At 38.8% G+C, this 22,049-nt stretch overlaps 1 protein-coding gene across 17 annotated transcripts in view; it reads right to left on the reverse strand.

The window, feature by feature from the left end:
- The window catches only part of SOX5 (SRY-box transcription factor 5), a 609,634-nt gene that overhangs the window by 235,326 nt on the left and 352,259 nt on the right, over positions 1–22,049 (reverse strand). For 14 of the 17 annotated variants that reach the window (XM_077783333.1, XM_077783325.1, XM_077783327.1 and 11 more), the window contains one exon: positions 10,200–10,431. In XM_077783333.1, coding sequence (XP_077639459.1) covers positions 10,200–10,430 — 231 coding nt within the window. In that variant the 5' untranslated portion in view covers position 10,431. The remainder of the gene's footprint in view (positions 1–10,199; positions 10,432–22,049) is intronic. The other 3 variants (XM_077783331.1, XM_077783332.1, XM_021552006.3) reach the window with 1 other exon arrangement.

Consider the following 22,049-nt stretch of genomic DNA (forward strand, 5'->3'; position numbering starts at 1 on the left):
ACTGTGAATGGGATTACTCTCATGTTAGCCCCAAATTTGACACCCAGTCTAAACCAGTCATCAAGGCTCCCTCAATAGTCAATAGACAAGCATTTCCAGAGTGTAATTAATCTTTCTTGTCCTGGGTGCTTATTTTAAGATTGTAAATGTTGTTCGAGGCAGGTGGTTATCTTTTTACACAAGATGTGAAGAACACATAACTTTTATGAAGTGAACCCCACTCTCACTGTATGGCATTCAATAATCTCCATGTACTGGGGAAACTCTGAGAGTCCATAGACATCACAGATGAAGGACAAGTACAATTTCCATTGTACTAGCACAGCCATAGATGACAGAAGTGAATTGCCCATGATCAATCAACAACCTGGAAGCTGGAAATAACATCTAATTTCACCCAGTAAACCAAAAACTTGCCATCTTTGTTAATATTTATCAAATTACAAGCCAAACAACTCCATGATATTTTACCGAGCAAAAGATACAGGTCCTAAATATAAAAGTAAGTATTTCAGTCAAATCAGTTTATTCACAAGGAAAGCTCAGGAATTCACTGTGGCCCTGTGTCAATATATTACTCAATACTTATATTGACAGCTTCAAAACTGAAGCTATGGTCACTGCCCAAAAGCCAAGTTTACATTGGCCACAAGCAAACAGGAAAAGTACATGATCTGCCACAGATGTATTCTTTGCAGGACTGAATGACACTAGTTGCAACTCAGCTTGGAGATATATGAAATTCTGAAAACTCTTCTGCAGACGAGTTTATCAAATAGGTTTAAAGAGAATTTATACAAGCCTTATTATACATGTAACTATTGTGACTGATCAATCTGCTCTCCCCCACACTCTGCTACTCTCTCTGTCAAGACAATATTAAGAATTTGGAAAAAAAAAAGGGAGGAGGGGCAGCTGCAGATTTTACATTTATAGAAGTAAAGAATATACCATGTACTCACTCTACCATTAGTCAGAGTCAGGCTACAAACTCAAGTGAGTTGAGTGGTTTGAACTCTGAGATGTAGAATGTTTTCTGTTCCCAACAGAGCTAAGCACTATATAGTAAACCTTTACCTCTGAACAACGAATTGTTAAATGCTCTGGCCAGGCAATTACCTCTCACTCAAAGGTTTTTTGGTTGAAGTTATCTAACCACATATTTATAAACTATAGGGATCAACAGCTGAGCTTCACACCTTAAGCTCCAGCTGTAACCTATGAAGAAAAATAGGCACTTCTAGGGTGTGAGTTCCTGACCTACTTACAAGATCTGTTAGGACAAAATGAATCATGCTCCACTATTCCCCATTTACTTCCATTAACTATAAAGTTAAAGCTGAATTTACTAGCTCACTTCTGAACATACACTTATTAAACATATAGTCTGAGGAGACTTTGCCCTTGAATCTTCACCCCAAAAGCGACATTAAGATTTACACGGCTTTGTATTATGTGTTAGTGGCCAACTCCATTCTCTGAGAGGAAATAACTTCTTTCCTCTATGAGGAAAGCCAAAATGTCCTCATGCTGCACCAAGGCTCCAATAATCACCACAAATTTATCACTGAGACTCCATAAATTTAACTGAAACTGTACAAGAAACGATCTTGCTCCTACAGAGCCCTAAATCCTCAATGCTAAGCTCTGCATTCATATCTGGTGGTTTTCTGGAAACCTGCACATCCTCAGGAAATACTGCTGCTTCTGAACACAGATGAATCCAAAGCTGAGCAGATCTCCTGATTGCAACTGCAGCAGCTCAAAATGAAAGGAATGGGAAAGAGGAAGGTTTCACTTACAGTTACAGAGATGGAACACCCTTTAAATTCAATCTGAAAATCAGCATGGAGGAGAATCTGAAGCACGGATGTTTTGTGTTATTTCTGGCTAGCAGTATTAATAAGCAATGCAAGCTTCCACTTCTGACATGACTTAGTGTAGAGATACACATACAATCTACCCCAGTAATTCAGACTTGAGATGACAGAAGGATTTTACCTTTTGCTATAATATTTCTTATTTTCTGTCATCAAAATCCAATCCCACAGAAAGCTATGTGCAGAAGGAGTTATAGTCAGTGACCTCTCCTTCCCTCCCACTTGCTACCATCAGCATTAGGTTCCAATCAACCAGATTATTTTGCAGGAACAGGGTCATAAGCTAAGCATTCTGGGGCAGGAATGTTTCTTTTTTCTGTCTCTATAAAAATAAATCATGCTCTCGGTACAATATAAATAAAGATAATAACAGTCTGATATTAGATTTTACTGGTCTATGCTTTAGACAATCTATGCAATTTGCTTGCTGCCTGTACAAACTACAGAAGGTTAATCTTTAGAGCTCTTAGTTTTTCCTTGGGGGGGATTCACTTTTAAAAGCATAAAAAGACGATGCTGAAGCAGACTATTTCCATGTATAATTGCAGTCTTGTTTACACTGCCCTGGCAAAAGCTACCCCAAGTTAAATTGGGCACAACTCCACTCAGTGACTTTTGTTGGTTTATCTAGTGATGCTAAATTAATGGAATTCACCAAGTCTACTTCTCCTTCGCAAAGAGCAAAAATGCCTTATCTGATCACACAACTGGGAAAATAATCTGGAAATGAGGCTGGCCAAACTATAGAGACATGCTTGCTAACCCAGGCATAAAGGACTCTTTATACTTGTGAAAGTTTGTTTCCTCCTTTTCATTGTCTTTTAAACACTTTGGAACATTGGTTGGTTCAGAAATGTTGCAGCACATCAATCTCCTCTTTTAGGGAGGTCTCTGAATGTATCTTAGGAGTTGACCCACCAATGGTAGATGCCCATTCTGAAGGGAAGACGTAATGAAATCTGCAGTCTAATTTGCCAAAGGTGCTTCTTCAGCCATGAGATTCTACAGAAAATTAATAACTCCTTTTCTTACAGCAGAGAAGAAGGTAATATTTCACTGAAGTACTTAAGAGGATGCAGTTAGCTCCATGAAAGGTAAAAACCATGACTGATGACACAACACTTTAAATGCCATTTTCATTCCCACTGTAACCACCACTACTTTTGGTGAATCTGAAAAAGCATTAGCAGTGGTAAGAAAAATTAGAGAAAGCAAGCTGGCCTTGGCACAGACTAATCCAACTGAATTTTGTACGACGTGAAAAATCACACTTAAAGGGACACTGCAAAAACCATAAGCACATCATTCGTCCATTGAAAGGACAGAAAATAAAGAAATGCTTCAAATCCTAACTGCAGTGGGTAACTTCCTATGGACACAAACATCTGACAGTGAGAGAAGACACTCTAAAACATGACTGTGACTCTAAAACATGACTGTGAGCACAGAGTGTAGCAGAAGGTTCTAGCACTGCTAAGAGTCAGAGTTTACAACCACAGGGATTCCTTGCAACCCTGAAATTCAAGAAACCATGACCAACAATTCACAATGCCTTTTAGGTCTGGTACATCTCTACTAAGTAGAGCTGCATATCACAAACCAATCATCCCCTACTTTATTGACATTCTGTCCAAGCAAATAGCACAATACTCACTGTGCAACATCTTCATATGAGGTATTTACTAAAAGGCTTCAGAATGGATTAAATAATAAAAACGACTAAGCTAAATATGACTACAAGCAGAGGAAGAAAATGGGCAGAGCAGAAAAAGGTTTTCAGAGGACAACTGCAAGAAGACAGGAACTGATAAGAGTAAAGCTGGCTCTTATGAGGCTGGAAATCTGCACCTGCAGTGAAAAGAAAGGGAGAAAGCCACACCAGCTGCTCAGAAGAAGTTCCATGTGTATGAAAAGTGTGTGGAGCAAACACAAAGCACATGGGGGAAGTGTTCTGGAAGTTCCTAAATGAATTAACAACTACTGAAGCAAAAATGAGTCAAGGTGGTATGCAAAAGCAGGAGTTTGTGCTATGTGGGGGCAAAACATGAATCAACTCGGTATTCCCACATGCCTTGCCTTGGGGAATATGTCAGATAAGAGTATGGAAGCCTGGAATGCTGCTCTCTATTCTGATAATAGTTACACTGAGCCTAAGAACAAAAGCATTTCAACATGCAGCAGCCTGGCCAAAGGCCGTACACTCACTGAAAGGAAAGGAAAAGTACAAAAGTTTAAAACTACATTTCTCTGGACTTCTGTTTTCAAAACCAATCAGAATTGGGCAGCAGAGTTTGTGTCTCACTACAACACCAGAAAGACTCACTGACACCAAAGAAAAGGTAGAGTTTCATAATAAATTTGAACAGAGTGCCAGAGGGGATGAACCCAGACTGCAGAAACTACACAAATTCCACAGCTATTGTTTGACTTCCAATAGGATGGAGATGATCCCACTGACCCTACCTGTGCTATGTCACACATAGGGTGTGACTTGGAAGCAAAAGATGTATCAAGATGTTGGAACATTTAAATGTAGTCTCTTTGGATTGTTGCTATAAACTGGTCTTGCAGTCCTAGTGGGGCTTTCTCCATATCCTAGACCTCAGCAGTGCTCCTCAAATTGACAGTGCAGATTTGAAACAAAATTTTGAAGTCACCTCTGTTGCTTGGAAAGATGACCAAGTTTTCTGCTCATATAGTTTTTTGATAGGGCATTTAATAGTTATTTTCTCTTCCTCATAAGAGAGAACATCTCTGTTTTAAATACTCCTACTAGATGTGGGCTTTACAGTTCTACCTAACTTTTTTTTTCTGTAGAATTTTTCAGCTACTCACTTGAATTAGATTTTCCAGGTATTTATGCAGTAAGTTTAAATGAAGATATTTTCAAGTACGAAGTCAAATAATTGATGCCTAGGCACCTAATCACTTGCAAACAATGGACACATACAGTTCCCAGCACTTGCATAAAACAAAGGTGTTTACTTTTCTGTTGATTATTTTCTGCTTAACTGAATTCAAACGAATCCATTAAAAACATGACTGCTTCACAGTAAGATGGTCTTCAGCAAAAACAAACAGCTGCTGTTTCTACTTCTTTTCATGGCCTTTAAAAACTAGTCATCTGCTCCCTGTATTCCAGGCAATATGTATTACAAGTCTGGTCTTGATTTGTCAAGTTATTGGTATAAATGTAGTTTCAACCCTCCTGGTTGAGGGGATGGGGGAAAAAAGTTTTCTTCCTTCGTTACTTATTTAATGTCCCTTTGGACCTTTCAAAGGCTGATGAAAACAGCAATGGGTAATCTCAAACTTCAGTAGGTGTTTCTGCCCATTGATTTCTGTTGGGAATAATGTATGTACCCTGGTTTTCCATGGCTACAAGAATGCAGAAGTCACTGCATTAAGAGGGTGGTTCAATAAACAGAGGGAAACTTCCATAAATGCACACTGCTCCTGACTTGCACCATGGCTTTGATCCCTGACTCACCGGAAGAATGCAGACACCTTTTTGGTTTCTTGATGTGCCCTGGACAGGACCTGCACTTCAAACAGGTGATGTAAGCACGACTTCCACAGATGGGACAGGCTGCAAGCTCTGGGAGAATATGGATCAGGACAAGGAGGACAAGCAGATCAGCCTAACCTGAATGCAAGATGCTTGTCAGGCAGACAGGAGAGTTATCAAAGCTGTTTCTGGCTCCACTGCAGCTGGTTCTCAAGGACTGCAGAGAGCCTCCCAGGGTCTGGACCAAACAATGCAGCAGCAACTTCTACAGCTCTGTGATGGGTCCTGACTGATTCTTTTTCATTTTTTCCCCTTCTTAACAGCCCACATAGTGATTCCCTGAAATGGCACAAGTGTAAAGATCAAACTCTGGTAAAAGCCTAAAATTGTATCTGTGGAAACTGCTTCCACGTGCCACTATTGTGATGACATTTATAACAATGTAATTTCATCATCTTATAAATATCAATTTACCACTACGAGAGGAAGGAAAGAACACCAGACAAAGGCAAACTTACCACTGTTTCCGGTTTATTTTAATTGAACTACTCCTGTTCAGCTAGGCCTATCTCTTACAAAAACAACAGTTTATAGTTTAAACTGTGAAATTGTGTGCGTGTGTGTGTGTGTGTTATAATTATGGTGCCTGCTAACAATTTCATACTGCCACACTGCACATATGGCTTCCAAGCTAGCTTTATCTGAATCTTTGTGAATCTATTCTTCATGCTATTAAACTGAGCACATTCCACATCGTTCAAAAGTAATTACACTTTTGTCTAGAGTGTAGGAGACTGCTCTCCCCAAACAATGAAATTCTCATTATGAGAGCTGGCACAGTAAAGGCACTGGTGTTCACAACACTGTGTATTGTATTATCACAATAACTTATCCTAAGCTTGATGCTCAAAGGTACACTGGAAACTAAAATTTCTCTAAAACCACTGTGAGGTTGTTTTTTTTCTTTTTTTTTTTTTTTTAAATATGCATTCTTTAGCTCAGTATAATTAGAGTCCTATTTGACTTTAAAAAGCTATATGCATTCAGATTTCCATTCTCCTCAGAAGGTCTGAATAATAGCAGAGTGCTCCAGCCGCTTGTTGCTCTGATCCACCAACATTCATATGCTGACAACTCCACGCCAACAGGTGAAGCACAGGCCAGGACAGAGAATCCAAATGAAGCATTAAAAAACCTTTTACTTCGAACAAGTGGAGAAAAAACACGAAGCAATGTGCTGGCAAGCTCTTTGACCAGCAATACTGCAATTCTTAATATTATTCCCAAGTTACACAGGAGTTAACTTCATTCACCACAGAAATACAACTTCTTTCAGTGTGAAGCAACAAAGCTACTGAACAGTACACCGTAATATTTCCTAACGCATTTAAAGCACTACTGAAAATGAATTCTAAATCCCACTGAAAGTGCAGGACAAATGTGGGCTACTGCTACAGCCACAGTCATCAGTTTGGAACAAACAGGGAATGGCAAAATCATAGTTTTGCAGCTTGACCTTTTGTTCAGCACTTATTTTATTATTTTTTTTAATCCCATCCTGAATTTCACGGATATTCTATAGTTAAAAAGGATGGTCTGATTTAAACACACCATGCTTGTGGTACAATTTAATCAGTACTTTTAGCCTTGATATATCTCATTTTCAGAATTTAGAATACAGACACCATTGGTGAGATCAGTGGTCTTGAGAGTTGCAAAAGAAGACAAATAGAACATAAAGGCAGGCAAATAGAAACAAGTAAAACAAACCTTTGTAACTTAGATGAGCTAACAACTATCTGTGCTATCCAAATACTGTAGCCTTAGTAGGTTTCTTCAAAAGAGCTATTGACTGATACTGTAATCCTCAAGTGTTTCCCTCCAAAGCTCATGGCCTGCCACGAACATCCTAAGAGGACTCTCAGATATATTCCAGGTCAAACCATTTGTCTTTTATTTTCTCCTGAGCAGTTGCTTTAAGTCTGATAAATTATTGTTTCTTATCAGGAGAAGAGTTTTCCTACTTAAAATAAGTATCTAGTTTCTTCTATCAAGAGAAAGACAGTTTGAGATAGAGTCACCCTTGCCTTGGTTGAGGCTGGTAGAGATCTCCAGAGGACACCTGGCCCAATCCCCCTGCTCGAGCAGGGCCACTGAGAGCCAGCCAGGACCACGTCCAGATGACTTCTGAGCATCTCTAAGGAGGGAGACTTCACAGTCTCCCTAGGCAACCTGTTCATATGCTCAATCACCCTCACATTAAAAAGCATTTCCTGATGTTCACAGGGGTCCTCCATTTCAGTTTGTGCCCATTGCACTAATCTTTCTCTGGATGCACCTCCATCATCCTTAAAAACATCCTGTTCATTTTGGTGGCAAGATGGGCTGTGCAGATTTTTGCCAATTTGAAGATGGTTTGAAGATGTCTTTATAGGAATTTTGCCCTCTTCTTATAAAAATTTACCCAGGAAAAATTCTGGGTAAATTCTGAGCTGTCTCACTAAGTCATTAAAACTTGGTAAAGTGCAATAGGGTAAATTTTGAAAAGTGCAAGTTGGTAAGTGTGAAGCTCCTGGAGCTTTATCAACAAAACTCTATCAGACTGCAGTCTGGGGAGCTGTGTGCACACCTGCACACACCCAGATCTGCTTCCCAGAGATGACAAAACAACAGAATGTCAATGGAAACAGTACAAAAATGCCCTCTGCAACATCAGAAAGTTAATGCCCTTTGGGAATTATTTTTGTCACTGCTAAGCACAAGAACTGAAGTAATCCGAATGTTATTCTGTGATTTCCTTCTTATAACTACATACCACAGCAGCAGAGGGAGTGATTATGTCTATTTTACTCATTTAGACCAACCACTTCCTTCTTCTGGAGACACATAGGCTACATCCTTTCTGAACTACCTGAGTGATGATTTTTACAACACAGTCCTCACCAGAAGAGACATATTACCAAAATGTTACATTCATACATACTGGCAATAATCTTAAATATGTATGAAGACATAACTAGACCCTCACAACCCTCCAAACACTGCCTCAGGTAAGCCTGCAGTGTGTCACTACAGCAAAACTATCTAAGAAACACCCCAAGATTCAGTATCTTGTACTATAGAAAGACAGAAAACACTGTTCTGATATCACATTAAATGCATCCTTCAGAGCAGGAAGTTACACTAGATGACCAGCTAAACCTCTTGTTTTTAAAAACTATAAATTAATAAAGAAGCAGAGAAGTTACCTAAAATCAGTTAAAGAGCAGTTCCAGTGAGGTGTAGCTGAAATACTCCTGCTGGGCTCCTTAGAAAACAGTATGTTTTTATTTCATTAGTGTCTGATTCTACACTACTGGTGCCATCACAAGCTTACCTCTTGACTTAAATGCTGACAGAAACAATTCCTTATCTTCAAAACACTATCTTAAAATAGGCCACAATATAGCAAAGACCATACATTAGTTACATACCCTAACATCTCACTGGCTGGAACTGTTTTATTAATGAATTTCATCTCCATAAAACTTAAGATAAAGTATGAGAAATAAACAAGCTTGAAAAAGATAATGACATTGTCTGCCCATGAGTAATTTCTCCAGCGATGTTCTTTCCTCATGTAAAGTTACAATAACACAAACTAAAATTATGTATTCCAAACCACTGTCTGAGCTTAAGCATTAGCCCAAAAAAGGAAGGAAAATGGATCAGGATCAATGAGTTATTCTGTCTAGGAGAGCAGCTTCAGTGAATATCCAGTGACTTGGTCCTATGAGAAATAATAATCCCCAAGGCTTTTTACTTAGGGCTTGTTACATATGCATAATGAGCTGTAAGGGCTTAAATACCACTATAGAGCTCTTGCAGGCTTTTACGAGAATACACTATCACCTATTTTGCAATGCCTTTTTAAAAGCCTTCAAATATGCAGGTCCACTTATTATCTTCCCTTCTAGAGAAATTACTAGTGCCCCAGTCAAAGTGGGGGTCTAAGTTACAGCCAGTCTGTAAATAGGCAAGGGCCGTGCAAACGTGTTCACAACAGAGCTTTGTCCAAGTGCCTCAGTCCTGGGCCTCCTTCCCCTGCACCCTTCAGCATTTCTGAAAATACATCAGTACTCCACGGGAAGGCCCCAAACTTGTAATAGTGACACTATAACACTACAAGGAACATTGTTTCGTGCTCTTTAAGATGCAGCCAGTTCTGGGCTTCCCCTGGCCTGCTGCACGCCATGAATTAAGTGCTCAGTATCAGCTGTAGAGTGGAAATTCACAAGCCAAAAAGCAGTACATTGATTTAATTTCATAAGCACAGTAAATTTTACTGTGGGTATCTGTGACGTGAATTACACATTAGATGTAAGTTTTTAAGTCACCAAAATTCAGTTTCTTTTTTTTTTTTTTTTTCCCTTTATACAGTCTTTCACGCTTTACTGTTGCACAAACTTGGCATCAGGGTGATGTTTCAGACTCCGTGCCAAACATGACTCTGAAAGTTGAGTGTTCCAAACCCATTTGCTGTTTGCTGAACACATACACTTCCAACTCACATCAGTGCAGCTAACAAATTTTTAGCACCCTAAATGCCATCGGGCAAAGTTGAGGAGAAGTCTGCCCTGCGAGTGATTTAGCACTTGTGGTGGAGGGCAGAGGCAGCCTAGCCGGGTCAGAGCTGACACACGACTGTGGCATGTTCCATACGTGTGGCTGCACATTGTACACTCCATAAAGTACAAATCTGGATGCCAAACCACTGCAGAGGCAGAACTCGGGGAATGGATGTAAGCACAATAGAGCATAAGCAAACCTACCATTATGTTGTGCTGAGAAGTGGGAGTCCTATGGCCACAGTTCTCTTGCGTCAGCAGAGAAACTGGCTGAAATTCCTCAGAGTGAGGCTTGTTGGGAAAACTCACATGCAAGGGAAGGTGAAAGGCTGGGAGCCCGTCACTCTCCTCTTCTCCCACTTTCTGTCTGCTTGTCACCATGGCTACCTCTCCATCTGCTTCCCCATACGGAGAGGCTGGTCTCTTGGAAGACATCCTGGAAGGAACAAAAGAGGAGAAAATAATGAAACCTCCAAATAAATCCTTAATGCCGTCATTGTGTGGTTAGGGGCCATTGTAACAGAAATGCCTTTTTTGTGCTGGCAGAGAGCAGGAAACCATCCAAATACCACTGCAAAGCATACACAATTGGGAACAATGGCCAAGCAGGTAGCAACAGAACAGTGCCTTATTTGTTGTGAGAATAATACACTAATATAGCACTCTCTTGTATTCTGGCTTCTTAAACATGAAAATTCACCTAAGACTGCATAATGAAATGCAATTCCTTTAAAAAAATACCCATCTAGTTTTGCATTTGCAAGGGACTCTATGAAGATAGAATGTCTCCCGGTACAAGCTATTGTCAACTTAGCTTTTAAGGAATAATCATCTGCATCTCATTATCGACCACAACTGATAAAAAAAAGTAAAATAAAATACAATACAATAAAAGAACTTGCTAGCAAACTAAAACGTCTGTGTTTACAAAATTTCACCTATGTGAGCAACTGAGTGTTACAGTCATGTTGCAAGGATCTTTCCAGGGTTCCAGATCTGGTATAGTTAAGTAATTAAACACTTGGACATTAATAACCTAAGCTTTTTGACAACATAAAGTCAGGGGCTTTGAACAAAGATCAGAATTAAATGCAGATCTGCTGTCAAATCTTTCCAGCTATATATAAAATGATTCCTATCTCTAGCTAGTCAGAAAAAAAAAAAACCATGAAAATGTAATTTGTATCTGTAACTACATTAAAAAGGATACACAAGGAAGATACCTAGAGCACACATTGTAAAAACCACACAGAAGTATTGAACTTGAAATTCAGACCTACATTGTGAAGTTTTTGATTATGTCTGATAGGATATGTTTATCTTCAACTTTTAGAAACACTGAAAGAAACCTAAATCATGGGCAAATTCAAGTATCATTCAAGACAAGCACTACTGAAAATCTTATAGGATCCAGAATGCTTCCAGCTTGGTCTCCAAAATAGAAAGGGGTGAAGTCTTAAAATGCAGACAAATCCTGGGATTAATTACAGCAACCTTGTCCATGAAAATCAGGGTACATCCATGGATGGCCCTGTGCTAACCAGGGGAATCTGCAAGGAGAGGAATGAGGAGAAATCCTCCAGGCACAGCCAAAAGAAGAAATGTGAAACAGAAATGTTTCACGGGGAAAAAAAAATAAAGTTATCAATGAGGAAACTGAAACTATTTGTATGCAAAAGTTAAAAGAAGGGGCTGAAGTAATATTGCTTCTCCTCAAAAATCTCGTATTTATCATTCTAATTATCCCAACTTTCATTTTCCACTCCACAGTTAAAGGACTGCATTCAGCTACTTGAACCATGTGTGGGGCTGCTGTGAGGTGGAGCATGTCCATACGATTTGGCATATTGAGCACGGAATGGTTCTTAGCAGCAGTCAACTGGGTCTGAAAACAAACAGTGACTTTAAACAGCCCTTTGTTAAGACTTATTTTGCTTCTAATGATCTCATTTTGAGCCTTGCCTTCTGAGCCAAGTTAGATTATATTAAAAAAAAAAAGGAAAAAAACAGAAAAAACAACAACAAAAACTTAGACAAAAAAATCCCTACCAGAACTTATATGCAGATGCACATTGCCTGTTCAGAACACCACTTATTAGAGAACCAATCTGTATCTTCTATTAATGTTTGACTTAGTCCAACAGACTAACACTTCATACATCCTACCTGAATTCTGTCTTCTAGGCTTTCCCACCTATGTGTCTGCAGCAAAGCATATGTACAAAGACAGAGATTACCAGATAGACTCTTACTGGCAGCTTTCTACTAGCCTGCTGAATTCAGCATTTTACAGCTATGTCTGATGTGACAGATCTCAAACCCTTCTGCAGAAACCACACAACTCCCTTCTAAAGTTAATGTGAATTATTCATATTTTGTATTGTACCACACTAAGATCGACACTTGCTATTGAATTTAAGTTTATTGGTTACTCATTTTAACACTACTTTAATAGAAGCCTGAGCATTAACAAAATCTCTCTGAAAATCGGCACTAAGCAGTTGTCTCAATCTTGGCAAACAAAAAGGGACAGACCCAAGATCATTACTCAATTATTCCACAGTAATTTTCTATACTTTAGAACATTTATATTTGATAAAATAACTGAAAATATTGTAAGCCATGCACAAGAGTCTCCACTGCAATTCACTCTGACAATAAATTACAGAGAGAGAGGATGCCTTGCTTTGTATTGATGATTTGGATTATATATTATACACTCAAACTGTGTCAAGAACTCCTACTGCTGTTAACCTAGAATAACAGAGATTCTGTCACATTGCTTCACAAGGAAAGTTTGAATATCACACTGAAATAAAGCTCTTCTGTTAACTTTATAAGCGAATATAGAGTTTCAGATCATCATCTTCTGCTTGTCACTGTTCCCAACAGGGATGAAATAATTTTCTGCAGGGAATTTATATAAACAAACAAGGAGGATAATAGAGGTGTCCACCTCCACACACTTGCAACAATAGAGATTATTTTGCTTTTGAACTAAAATGAAAATGTCCAAGTTGGATTGTAGACCAAACTAAAGTGAAAGCAGAAAGGGTAGAAGAAACTTTTCCTTTTGCCTCTAAAACATCCAGTTCAAATTACAAGCCACATGCCCGTCACCATCCTAGAAAACTAACAAATCGCTAAAATGGCTAAGGCAGCAAAATTGAGACTTTAATCTGTGTTAGTCTTCCAAGGACACCCAAAGAAATGGATACACAAACCTGGACAGCTGAGACATCAAATGCAATTTGTTTTCAGGCAGCTCTGTCCGTAGCCAGCCTGAGTCAGGCAACACTCAGTTTCACAAAAATTTCTTACTCCTTAAGAGCATCTAGGAAATTTCCACAAGAAAATGGAAGCTTTAAATAAATTAATTGAGACACATCTACTTTTGGAAATGTCTACCTAAAGGATAGTAACTATCAAAGTCTATAGTACCAAAAGATCTAATATCTGAGAGGTTCCCAATTAGAAAACATGAAACAAGAAAGTCATCTACAAATGCCTTTAATTATTTCCCAAAATTGACATGCCCCCACACCATGCATCCTCTAATACTCTTCTTTTTGTAAATCTTGTTTATCCTACTTAGCAGATTCCATATGTAAGATGTAAAGCAGAGTTCCCATCACAAACAATAACAAAAGGGAAACAGCTAAATTCTAAGTAGCAACATTATCTGAAACTGAGCTCTTTTAAACAGATCTAGACTTAATGAAGTACTGGAATTATCCCATCCTAACAAAGGACTGCAAACATCCTGAATCTGTCCTCATTGCTAACACAACAGTTCACAGCTCACATGACTTCAAGATCTTTTCCTCAGATTTAAACTAGGAATGGATTTCAACCACATCCCTCTGAAAGACACAATGGAATCATGAAATTCAACTCCATATTTGATCTTATCAGTAGTTTGGATGGAACTGAAGATTTAGTTCTGGTGATGAATTCAGATTTGATACTGTTCCCTGTGAAGAGACCTGTTTTCAGAGAGGCTTCTTAATATGCAGAAACTGTGGTTAAAAAACCCCAACATGCTTTTTTTAATTAAATTTTCATTAAATAAATATTTTTCCTGGTAGCAAGAATGTTTTTTCAGGGAAGTAAAAATTTCATTGTTCTAACTCACTCTTATCCAACCAGTATTTTATGTGATTCGTATCACAATAGCTTCTCCAAATATTTCTTTATGCCCTTCAATTTGTACCAGACTCTTTCTAGGCTTAAATTGATACCCTGTGTCTACTGATCTCAGAGTTTTTGCATTGACTATATGGCTGGATTTTCCCAGTGGAGCAAATAAGAGCTACACTACATCCACAGGAATTGTTTCCTACACTTATTGGTTTCATCCAAATAATTTCAGACTGCTAAATATTGCTGTTTTTCTTGTTTGCTTTTCCCCTTGAATTCAGTGTCTCACAAAACTGATCCTTTCATAGCTATATCTTTTTTATTATTACTATTTTTAACAGAACCTCACTTAAGTGTCCCCACACTACATCTCCATTTGTTCATTGGTTTCGGTTAATTTCATCCATGATTGTACTCCCAAAATAAACCTGAAGTAGTATTCAGTACTCAAGGAGATAGTGCCCTCTAGCACACAACCTGCACCCTTTTCAATTCGATTGTTCATGCCATAAAATTTAATAAATTTTGTGTCATAAAACTCTCATCTTGTTACGTTAAGCAAAATACCTCAGAAACATTTCAGATACCTACAAAAGCTTTTGGAGAAGGGGCCTATCCATGCCTTCCAAAGTGTCAAACACAGATGTGTCGGGAGAAAAAGATATGAGGCCATAAATCTTAACTTGTTGGAAGTTAATTAAGGAATTCATCAATCATTACACAGCTCACCCCATATATACACAGGCAAAATCCCATCACAGCAATCACACAACCCACAGCAATCTACAGGTTAAAAACTCCCCAAGCTCCTCTGTTCTGACTATTTATAAATGACTTTCTATAATCTAGCATTAAGACCTGTAATTATAAAACAGCATTAAAACAGGCCTGCAAAGTTACAAATAATTATAGCTGGTACCCTTTTTAAATAAATGAAAAGCTTTTCCATTCAAACACAGGCTTTGCCTCTCTGACAGCTCCAAGTCCACAGGATGTAGAAAGATGATTTAAATTGTATGTCAAAACTCTGACTGTGCAAGACTTTGCTTTTCCCCCCTTATCAAGAGAGGCATTGTTGTCTTCTCACCATAACCAGGCGTGACAGTGCCTGAGTGGAGTCGCGCAGCCGGTTTCTGAATGGGCAGGAAAACATTCACCTCTTGAGCTCCTCGGGCAGCCACAAAGCCAGGCATTCCCGTGGGCAGAGTTCAGACCCCTCAGCCCTGTGCGTCAGGGATGGGAGCAGAGTTTGAGAAGCAGACCAGCAGCAGTCTGCAGCACCAGCCCAGTACCAGCAGCACCAGGAATTTGCTCCTGAACGCAGCCCGAGTCCAAATCAAATACTGAGTGCTAAACCAGTCCAAAAACTTCAATGGGATTCAATCTGACTCTCTGCAGGGATATTTACCTCTAATTACAGTACTTGTTGGAAAGCTGCAGACTGCCTTTCCGCAGGAAATAATTACGATTACAGACAGCAGCACTGCCACATATATCTAATGTATAAGTGCACACACACACAAGCTCATTCAAAATGTCAGCAATGAATCTGCCTCATCCATGACCACATTTAATGTGGATAAAACAGTTCGTCTTCCCAGGTTTACTGAAACTATGATCTCTCCTTACACACAGCCTTGGCAAGAGGTGCCAGTTAACACTAACAATGGTTTCCATTCTGCTTTGGCCTCAAAGTAATTTATTATTTATGTACACTGAATAACTAGTACCTTAAAAAAACCAACTCTATTCATTTTGACAAGATTACTTGTGTAATAAGGTATTACTCAACATGAGTAAGGGTGGCAGACTCCCACACACTGTCCCACTGGGAACTGCAAGCCTGACTTGTTTCTACACATACCACTAAAAACAGACTTAATTTGGCAATATCTTTGAGTCATTTACAGCCTGGTTTGGAATTGCTCACTGAAGTAATTCTACAATTAAAACAAAAACAAAAAAAAAAAAAAAAAAAAAAGGAAAAAGAAGCGAAAGTCTATAATCTGCTAATCAGTAAAAACTGTGCATGAAATGTGCTCTCATCTGTCACTCACACTGAGGTGGAATAATCTGTTAATTATTACTTTCTAAGATCATATCAATCAGTTATCTCTTAAAGTACACCTATGCTATGAATATCTTATGCTATTCAAAGGTGGTTTTGGTGAACAAGTCAACTTTGTTAACACAAGATCACTCCAGCATAACCTGAGTAATATTTCTGTGCAGCTGTCTATTATTAGAGCTGCCACAAGTAATCCTATGCTTAGGGGCATTCCATTTCCATTTCACCCGGCCCACCTTCTCCCTTTAGCTTTCCAGATTTCCTCTCTGTATGGAGTAACTTGAACAATTTTGGACAGTCCCTCAGTTTAGAGTTTCTAAATATAAAATGGGAACGGAGTATTTTATTCCCAATTCATTTTGAACTATAGTGTAGTATCAGCAGCCCAGCTCATAAACCTGACATCCCATATGCTGTGGAAACTGCTTTTTGAGAAAAGCTACTGCTCCAAGTTCCAATGGTAAATAAATGGTTTCAATTTGACAAGATTCAAAACTCTCAAATAATAAAGTTGTTATAAGTGTCCTTCAAGAAAATGTTAACAAAACCCCTTTTTTATTAGAAAATTGAAAAAAAAATGAAAACCCACTTTCTAAAAATTCTTTGCCATCAATTGCATTTTTATCATCTCAATTTTCTTGCACTTGCAAGGAATTTATGCACAAAAAAACTACTGTAAAATCAATCTAGTAAAAATCCATTGTCAAAAAAGTTCATGCTGAACATTCTCATTTGCTACACTAAGTTTCTCAGGGACTTTTCAAAGCAGGTAACTGGGAAAGACTGTGCATGAGGCAAGTTTTAGTGAAACACTGTAGGCTGAAAGAATGCAGCCTTCAACCAGAGCAGAATTTGGAAGGTAATGAACACACTCCTATCTACTATATTCTATTACTGTAATGAATATTACCTAATTCTTCCATAGAGCTCATACAGAATTTGGACCTTACTGGTGAGTGCTAACCAGGAACATTCAGCAATCCATCCAGAGACACACATTCAAAATCAGCTTCAGCAGGAGAACCTGTGTTCTCATGGTTTTTGTTTGGTACCTGTCAACTTCCTCACCCTTTTGTTTTTCGCTCATCTGTAGATCAGCTAAAAGAGCCAAAAATTCAGTGAGACGTTTATAAACTAGGAACGACAGGATGAGATTTCGTTTCTGAAAAGCATGTTTCTAAGAGCACAAACTTCAAAACCTGTGAGTTTTGAGCACTTCTCAAAAGCAGGAGAGGCACAGAGTGATGGCACTGTTATGGCACCGAACACACAACAGCGGTGCTGCCGTGTCAAGGACGATAAGCATCTATCAGCACAAACTCTGAAACAGCAGGATGCAGTCATTGTTGATGTTTCAAGTAAACTGAGCCTGATCACTGGCTTCTTTCATGCAAAAGACTCTGCTTGGATGATTTTGAATTAAATCCACAAGCTCATTTATTTTCCAGTGCATCCTCAAGTTAACTCTGGCTTCCTTTCCTTCCAGCCCCCAACCTTTCCGAAATGTACCTCCCCTGACTCTTCAGCTACTCATACATCATGCTTTTTGAATATTTATTTATTATACTTTTTATTATTATGCAAAATTTGTCATCCTGCCACCACAAAAATAGCAGAGTTTTGTTTTTATTTTCATGTAAAGTTTCAGGAACTGCTTGCTGCTGAAAGCACTATCTCAATCACTGTGACATCAGGTAATCATCACTCTTCTGCTTGCTGAACTACAAAGAGGATCTAGTCAAATAATTAGTGATTCCAAGCCTTGAGATTTCACTGTACAAACTAATACCTGAAAATTACAGGGAAGTTGTCAGTCCTGCTGCAGACACTGAGTGGGAGAGCTGTGCTGCACAAGGAATCCACACATCACACACAGACGTGCACACCTAATTCCCACTGAGAGAAATGAAGGCAAGGACTTGAAACAGCTTGAAAATTATGGCAGTCGTGACCAACTTATTACAAAGAAATCTGAGGAAGCATGGGCTCACTTTGAAAAGTTAGCAAATATTAAAACTTTTGCATTCTTGGTCATTTGCAGCATTTGTCTAACCAAGCCAACACAAATTTTTCTTCAAGCATTGTTAAATGATTCATTACTTTCAGCAGAATCAACATTAATAATAAGAATTCCAAAAGATACACAGATTCCAGTGTGAGGAGCCATTATTTTGACTGAGATCTTGGTAGAATATGACACAGCTCTTCCACCATGCCACTGTCTGATGTGAGTGCCAAACAAACAGCCACTGAGTTTCAACCCCCCTCTACTTCCTCCTTTCTTTATTTAAATTTTAAACTCAACAAATGGTATTTTAACTATTTTCTAAGCAACATTTCCTCTGCAGTTTGTATGCAATCACAAAGAAACCAGAAAAACAGACATTTTTAGAAGTTTTTTTTTTCCCCCACTTCACTCTCAGTTTCCCTACTGTTAAGTTCAGAATAATAACTGTATATTCCATGTGTGTTTCCTTCCTGTAAATCTACATGTAACTACACTCATGAAATTATTTTCAAGGTACTCACTGGTGTTTACACATCTGAATTTGCACTATCATTCTGCCTTATCATGTAACTCCTGCTCCAACCATCCCCTGCACCCATGTTTGCACCGTGTCAGGAAAAAAAAAAAAAAAAAAAAAAAAAAAGAAAAAAAGGCAAAAACCCACAAGCACACATGAACACATCCCCCAGAGGTGGCCTGTTTGTTTCCTGGCAAAACTGATCATGCCAGTAAAGCAGATAACCACTGACAGCACAAACTTCCATGACAGAAATACTGGGCCTTTAATTAAGTTTAGTGGGAGCAGAACTGGTGCCTCAGTGTACCTTCAAGAGCTACAGACAGTGAAATTGGTTTTTCATTTGTGTGTGTGGTGAGGGGAGGGGTATGAAAAAAAATAAAACTTAAGCACAGCCATGTCTCTAATGGATGCAAACCTTTTCTTTCCAACAGGTTAATTCCAGCTGCCCAGAATTTTTATTATTTTTTGTTCACATCCACGTGCATGCTCCTCCCTTCTTGGAGGGTTTGTACATGACAGGTGTGTTCTTGGCCCAGGAACAAATAATCCTGGAGACCCCAATAAAGAAAAATCAAACTGAACTTGAGGATAAAATCACAGGGAAAAAATACATCATTGCCTTTCATTATGCTAAAAAAAACACCACAAAAAAATTTTGAACATTTATAACGTACAAGCAATTTGAGGTAGGATTTTCAAAGCTGAAAAGAGATTGTTCCAAAGCCCAGATGTTGCCTTTCAGAAACTAGTGAAAATTGCTGCCTCAGAAAATTACTCTGAAATACCAATAGAGTAAAACAAAAATTATTTAAATAAAAATAATTCTACTCAGACATTCTACTATTCCAAGAGAGAAAATGAACTTTTTTCAAGTGTTCAAGTGGTTTTGCATTCCTATCTTCTACCTCAGATGATCCAGAGTCATGGATCATCTCTGGCCCAACAAATGAGGGATAGAATGGGAAAAATGTATGGTATGATGTGAGGGCTCCTGCCTCACTAAGTGTGCACACTGTACTGTGAAGTCTGCTTCAGTTACCTCATAGCTGTTGTACTCTTTTCCCAGGTTTTATTCAGAAAAACATAAGAATTAAAGATCTACATTAAAAGCATGGGTGGTGCAATCACATATGTGTTCACTTGCAGCAGTGCTGGATGAGCCCCTTTCACAGCTGTGATTTTCTGATTTCTGAGCATCCATGTTCCATTTCCAGCACTACTGGACACTTTCCAGAACCTGCCTGCACATGCTAACACATTTCCTCATGTAGGTAAATGGATTGACTTCAGCTTCCTGAAAGCTGATTTTTTGCTCTGTGTGATTCTAAGATATACCTGTAAACTTGCAAGAGAAAAGAACAATCATAACCAGCTGATAATTACCCCGTTTAACAAACTAACTCTAGACACTGCTGGAACTGCTAGGTAAGAAAAACCACAGATCTGAGTCACGTAACATATATTTATCCTTGCAGAAACAAATGCATATTGGCAGGAAAAGTAAAAACAAATCAACAAATAAGAAAATGGGAGACCATTCTAAACAGACAACCTTAAGAATCATAAGGGATCTCCAATATTCCTTCAGAAAGACTGCAGTGGCAGGCACAGCAGCACCACTGCAAGAAGTGGTCTACTTAAAAAAGCTCTGGTAGCTGTGGAGTGGGGTGGAGAGGAGAAAAAGCCTGAAAGGAACATCCTTCCCTCCAAGGAAACTTGGAGGATGCCGCTCCCCTTTGGAGGTTTTCTCCCAAATTTGCCCTAAACCAGGAGAGCTGGCTAACATGCTGACCACTGACTGAGCTCCCAAGGATAAAGAAGCCTTGGTGGAGTAATCACCCATTGTGTTTGTTTATTTTACCTCCTCCACCACATACTGGAACCTTTTTTGGTTTTTCCATTACCAAAACCATCCCCCACTGAGAGGCCTTTGTGATCTAAAAGGGGCAAAGCCTCTCTTTCTTAACACTGGCAAATTTATGTAGGAAGATTCATTCAAACATATCTTCAAATGAACATTTGACTCTACCCCTCCATCACACTCTCCACACACTGCCTTCAAAGAGACTTAAAAATCACCATTAAAATGCTCTTGCCTACAACTGCTTTTACTGAGATGTATTAAAACAATTTAGCAGTCTAAGGCACATATTGCCACAGAAGTCCAACTTGAGATGACAGCAACCAGTTTCCTGAAAAGAATAAACACATGTTACAGAAAGTAAACCTGTCTGTTATTACCACAACAAGAGGTATAATAGCTTTCTTGAAAAGACTTCTTCTATCAAAAACCCTCTCCCTGCTAGGTATACACTTAATTATAGTATAAGTGAATCTGAATCCAGATGCTCACACCTAAAATATATGTCAGAAGGTTTGATGAGGCAAATAACCACTACATGGAAAGGAGGCATTCCAAAGGCACCATTGGCTCTCAAGAGAAGGAGCATTCTGGATTCCTTCAGGCAGAAGAGCAGTAGGTGCTGAGCATCTCAGAAAAATAACTTATTTCTTAAAAAAAATGAACAAAAAACCTCCTTCCCTTTTTTTTTTTTTTTTTGTTTCCTTTGACACTCCCCACACATGTATCAATTTTTGGTTTTCCTACATGAGCTATGTGGATTTGGCACTGAGAACAATTCAGGTATGTAAAAATGCAGACCATGGGCAACAGAAAGCCTTTTGGTCTATTTGAAGGCAAACACTAGAAAGAAAACTTCTTCACTGGAAGATGCCTATAGTCACTCTGTGACATAGCTGCTGCAGCCAAAGCAACTTACCAGGAATAATTACAGTTAGAATAAACTAGGACATGGAGGAAAATCATGGATTCATTAGCACCATATATTAAGACCTCGGTGTCACAGGCCCATGGTAAGTTACGTTTTCAAGGTGAACAGCCAGAACTGGCCATAAAACACAACAGGAAATGTCCACGATCCTGTTTTTTATTTGAAAAAGGTAGTAAATACCTTGTGATTTGGGTAAGTGGTCACCTGGCAATTCTAGAGCTGCTGAATGAAAACTAGGAGAAAGAACTGACTGCAATACATCAGAGAAATTTATTGCTGAAGTATAGCAATGGCCTTTGGCATTGATGATTGCCAAAGAAGCGCAAACACTGAAACTCTGACCAGATTGATTACTCCTGAATGCCTTCTATGCCTCAGGATGGACCATGAAACCAGGACTCAACATTAAGAATTCAGAAGACAGCAATGTCCCGTGTGATCCCACATAACTTATTGCACCTTTCTGGCTCCCAGCTCTTCTATTTTTACATAAGAGATAAGAATGTTTAACAGCCTTTATAAAATG

Source organism: Lonchura striata, chromosome 5 (genome assembly GCF_046129695.1).
Source record: "Lonchura striata isolate bLonStr1 chromosome 5, bLonStr1.mat, whole genome shotgun sequence".
Lineage (NCBI taxonomy): Eukaryota > Metazoa > Chordata > Aves > Passeriformes > Estrildidae > Lonchura > Lonchura striata.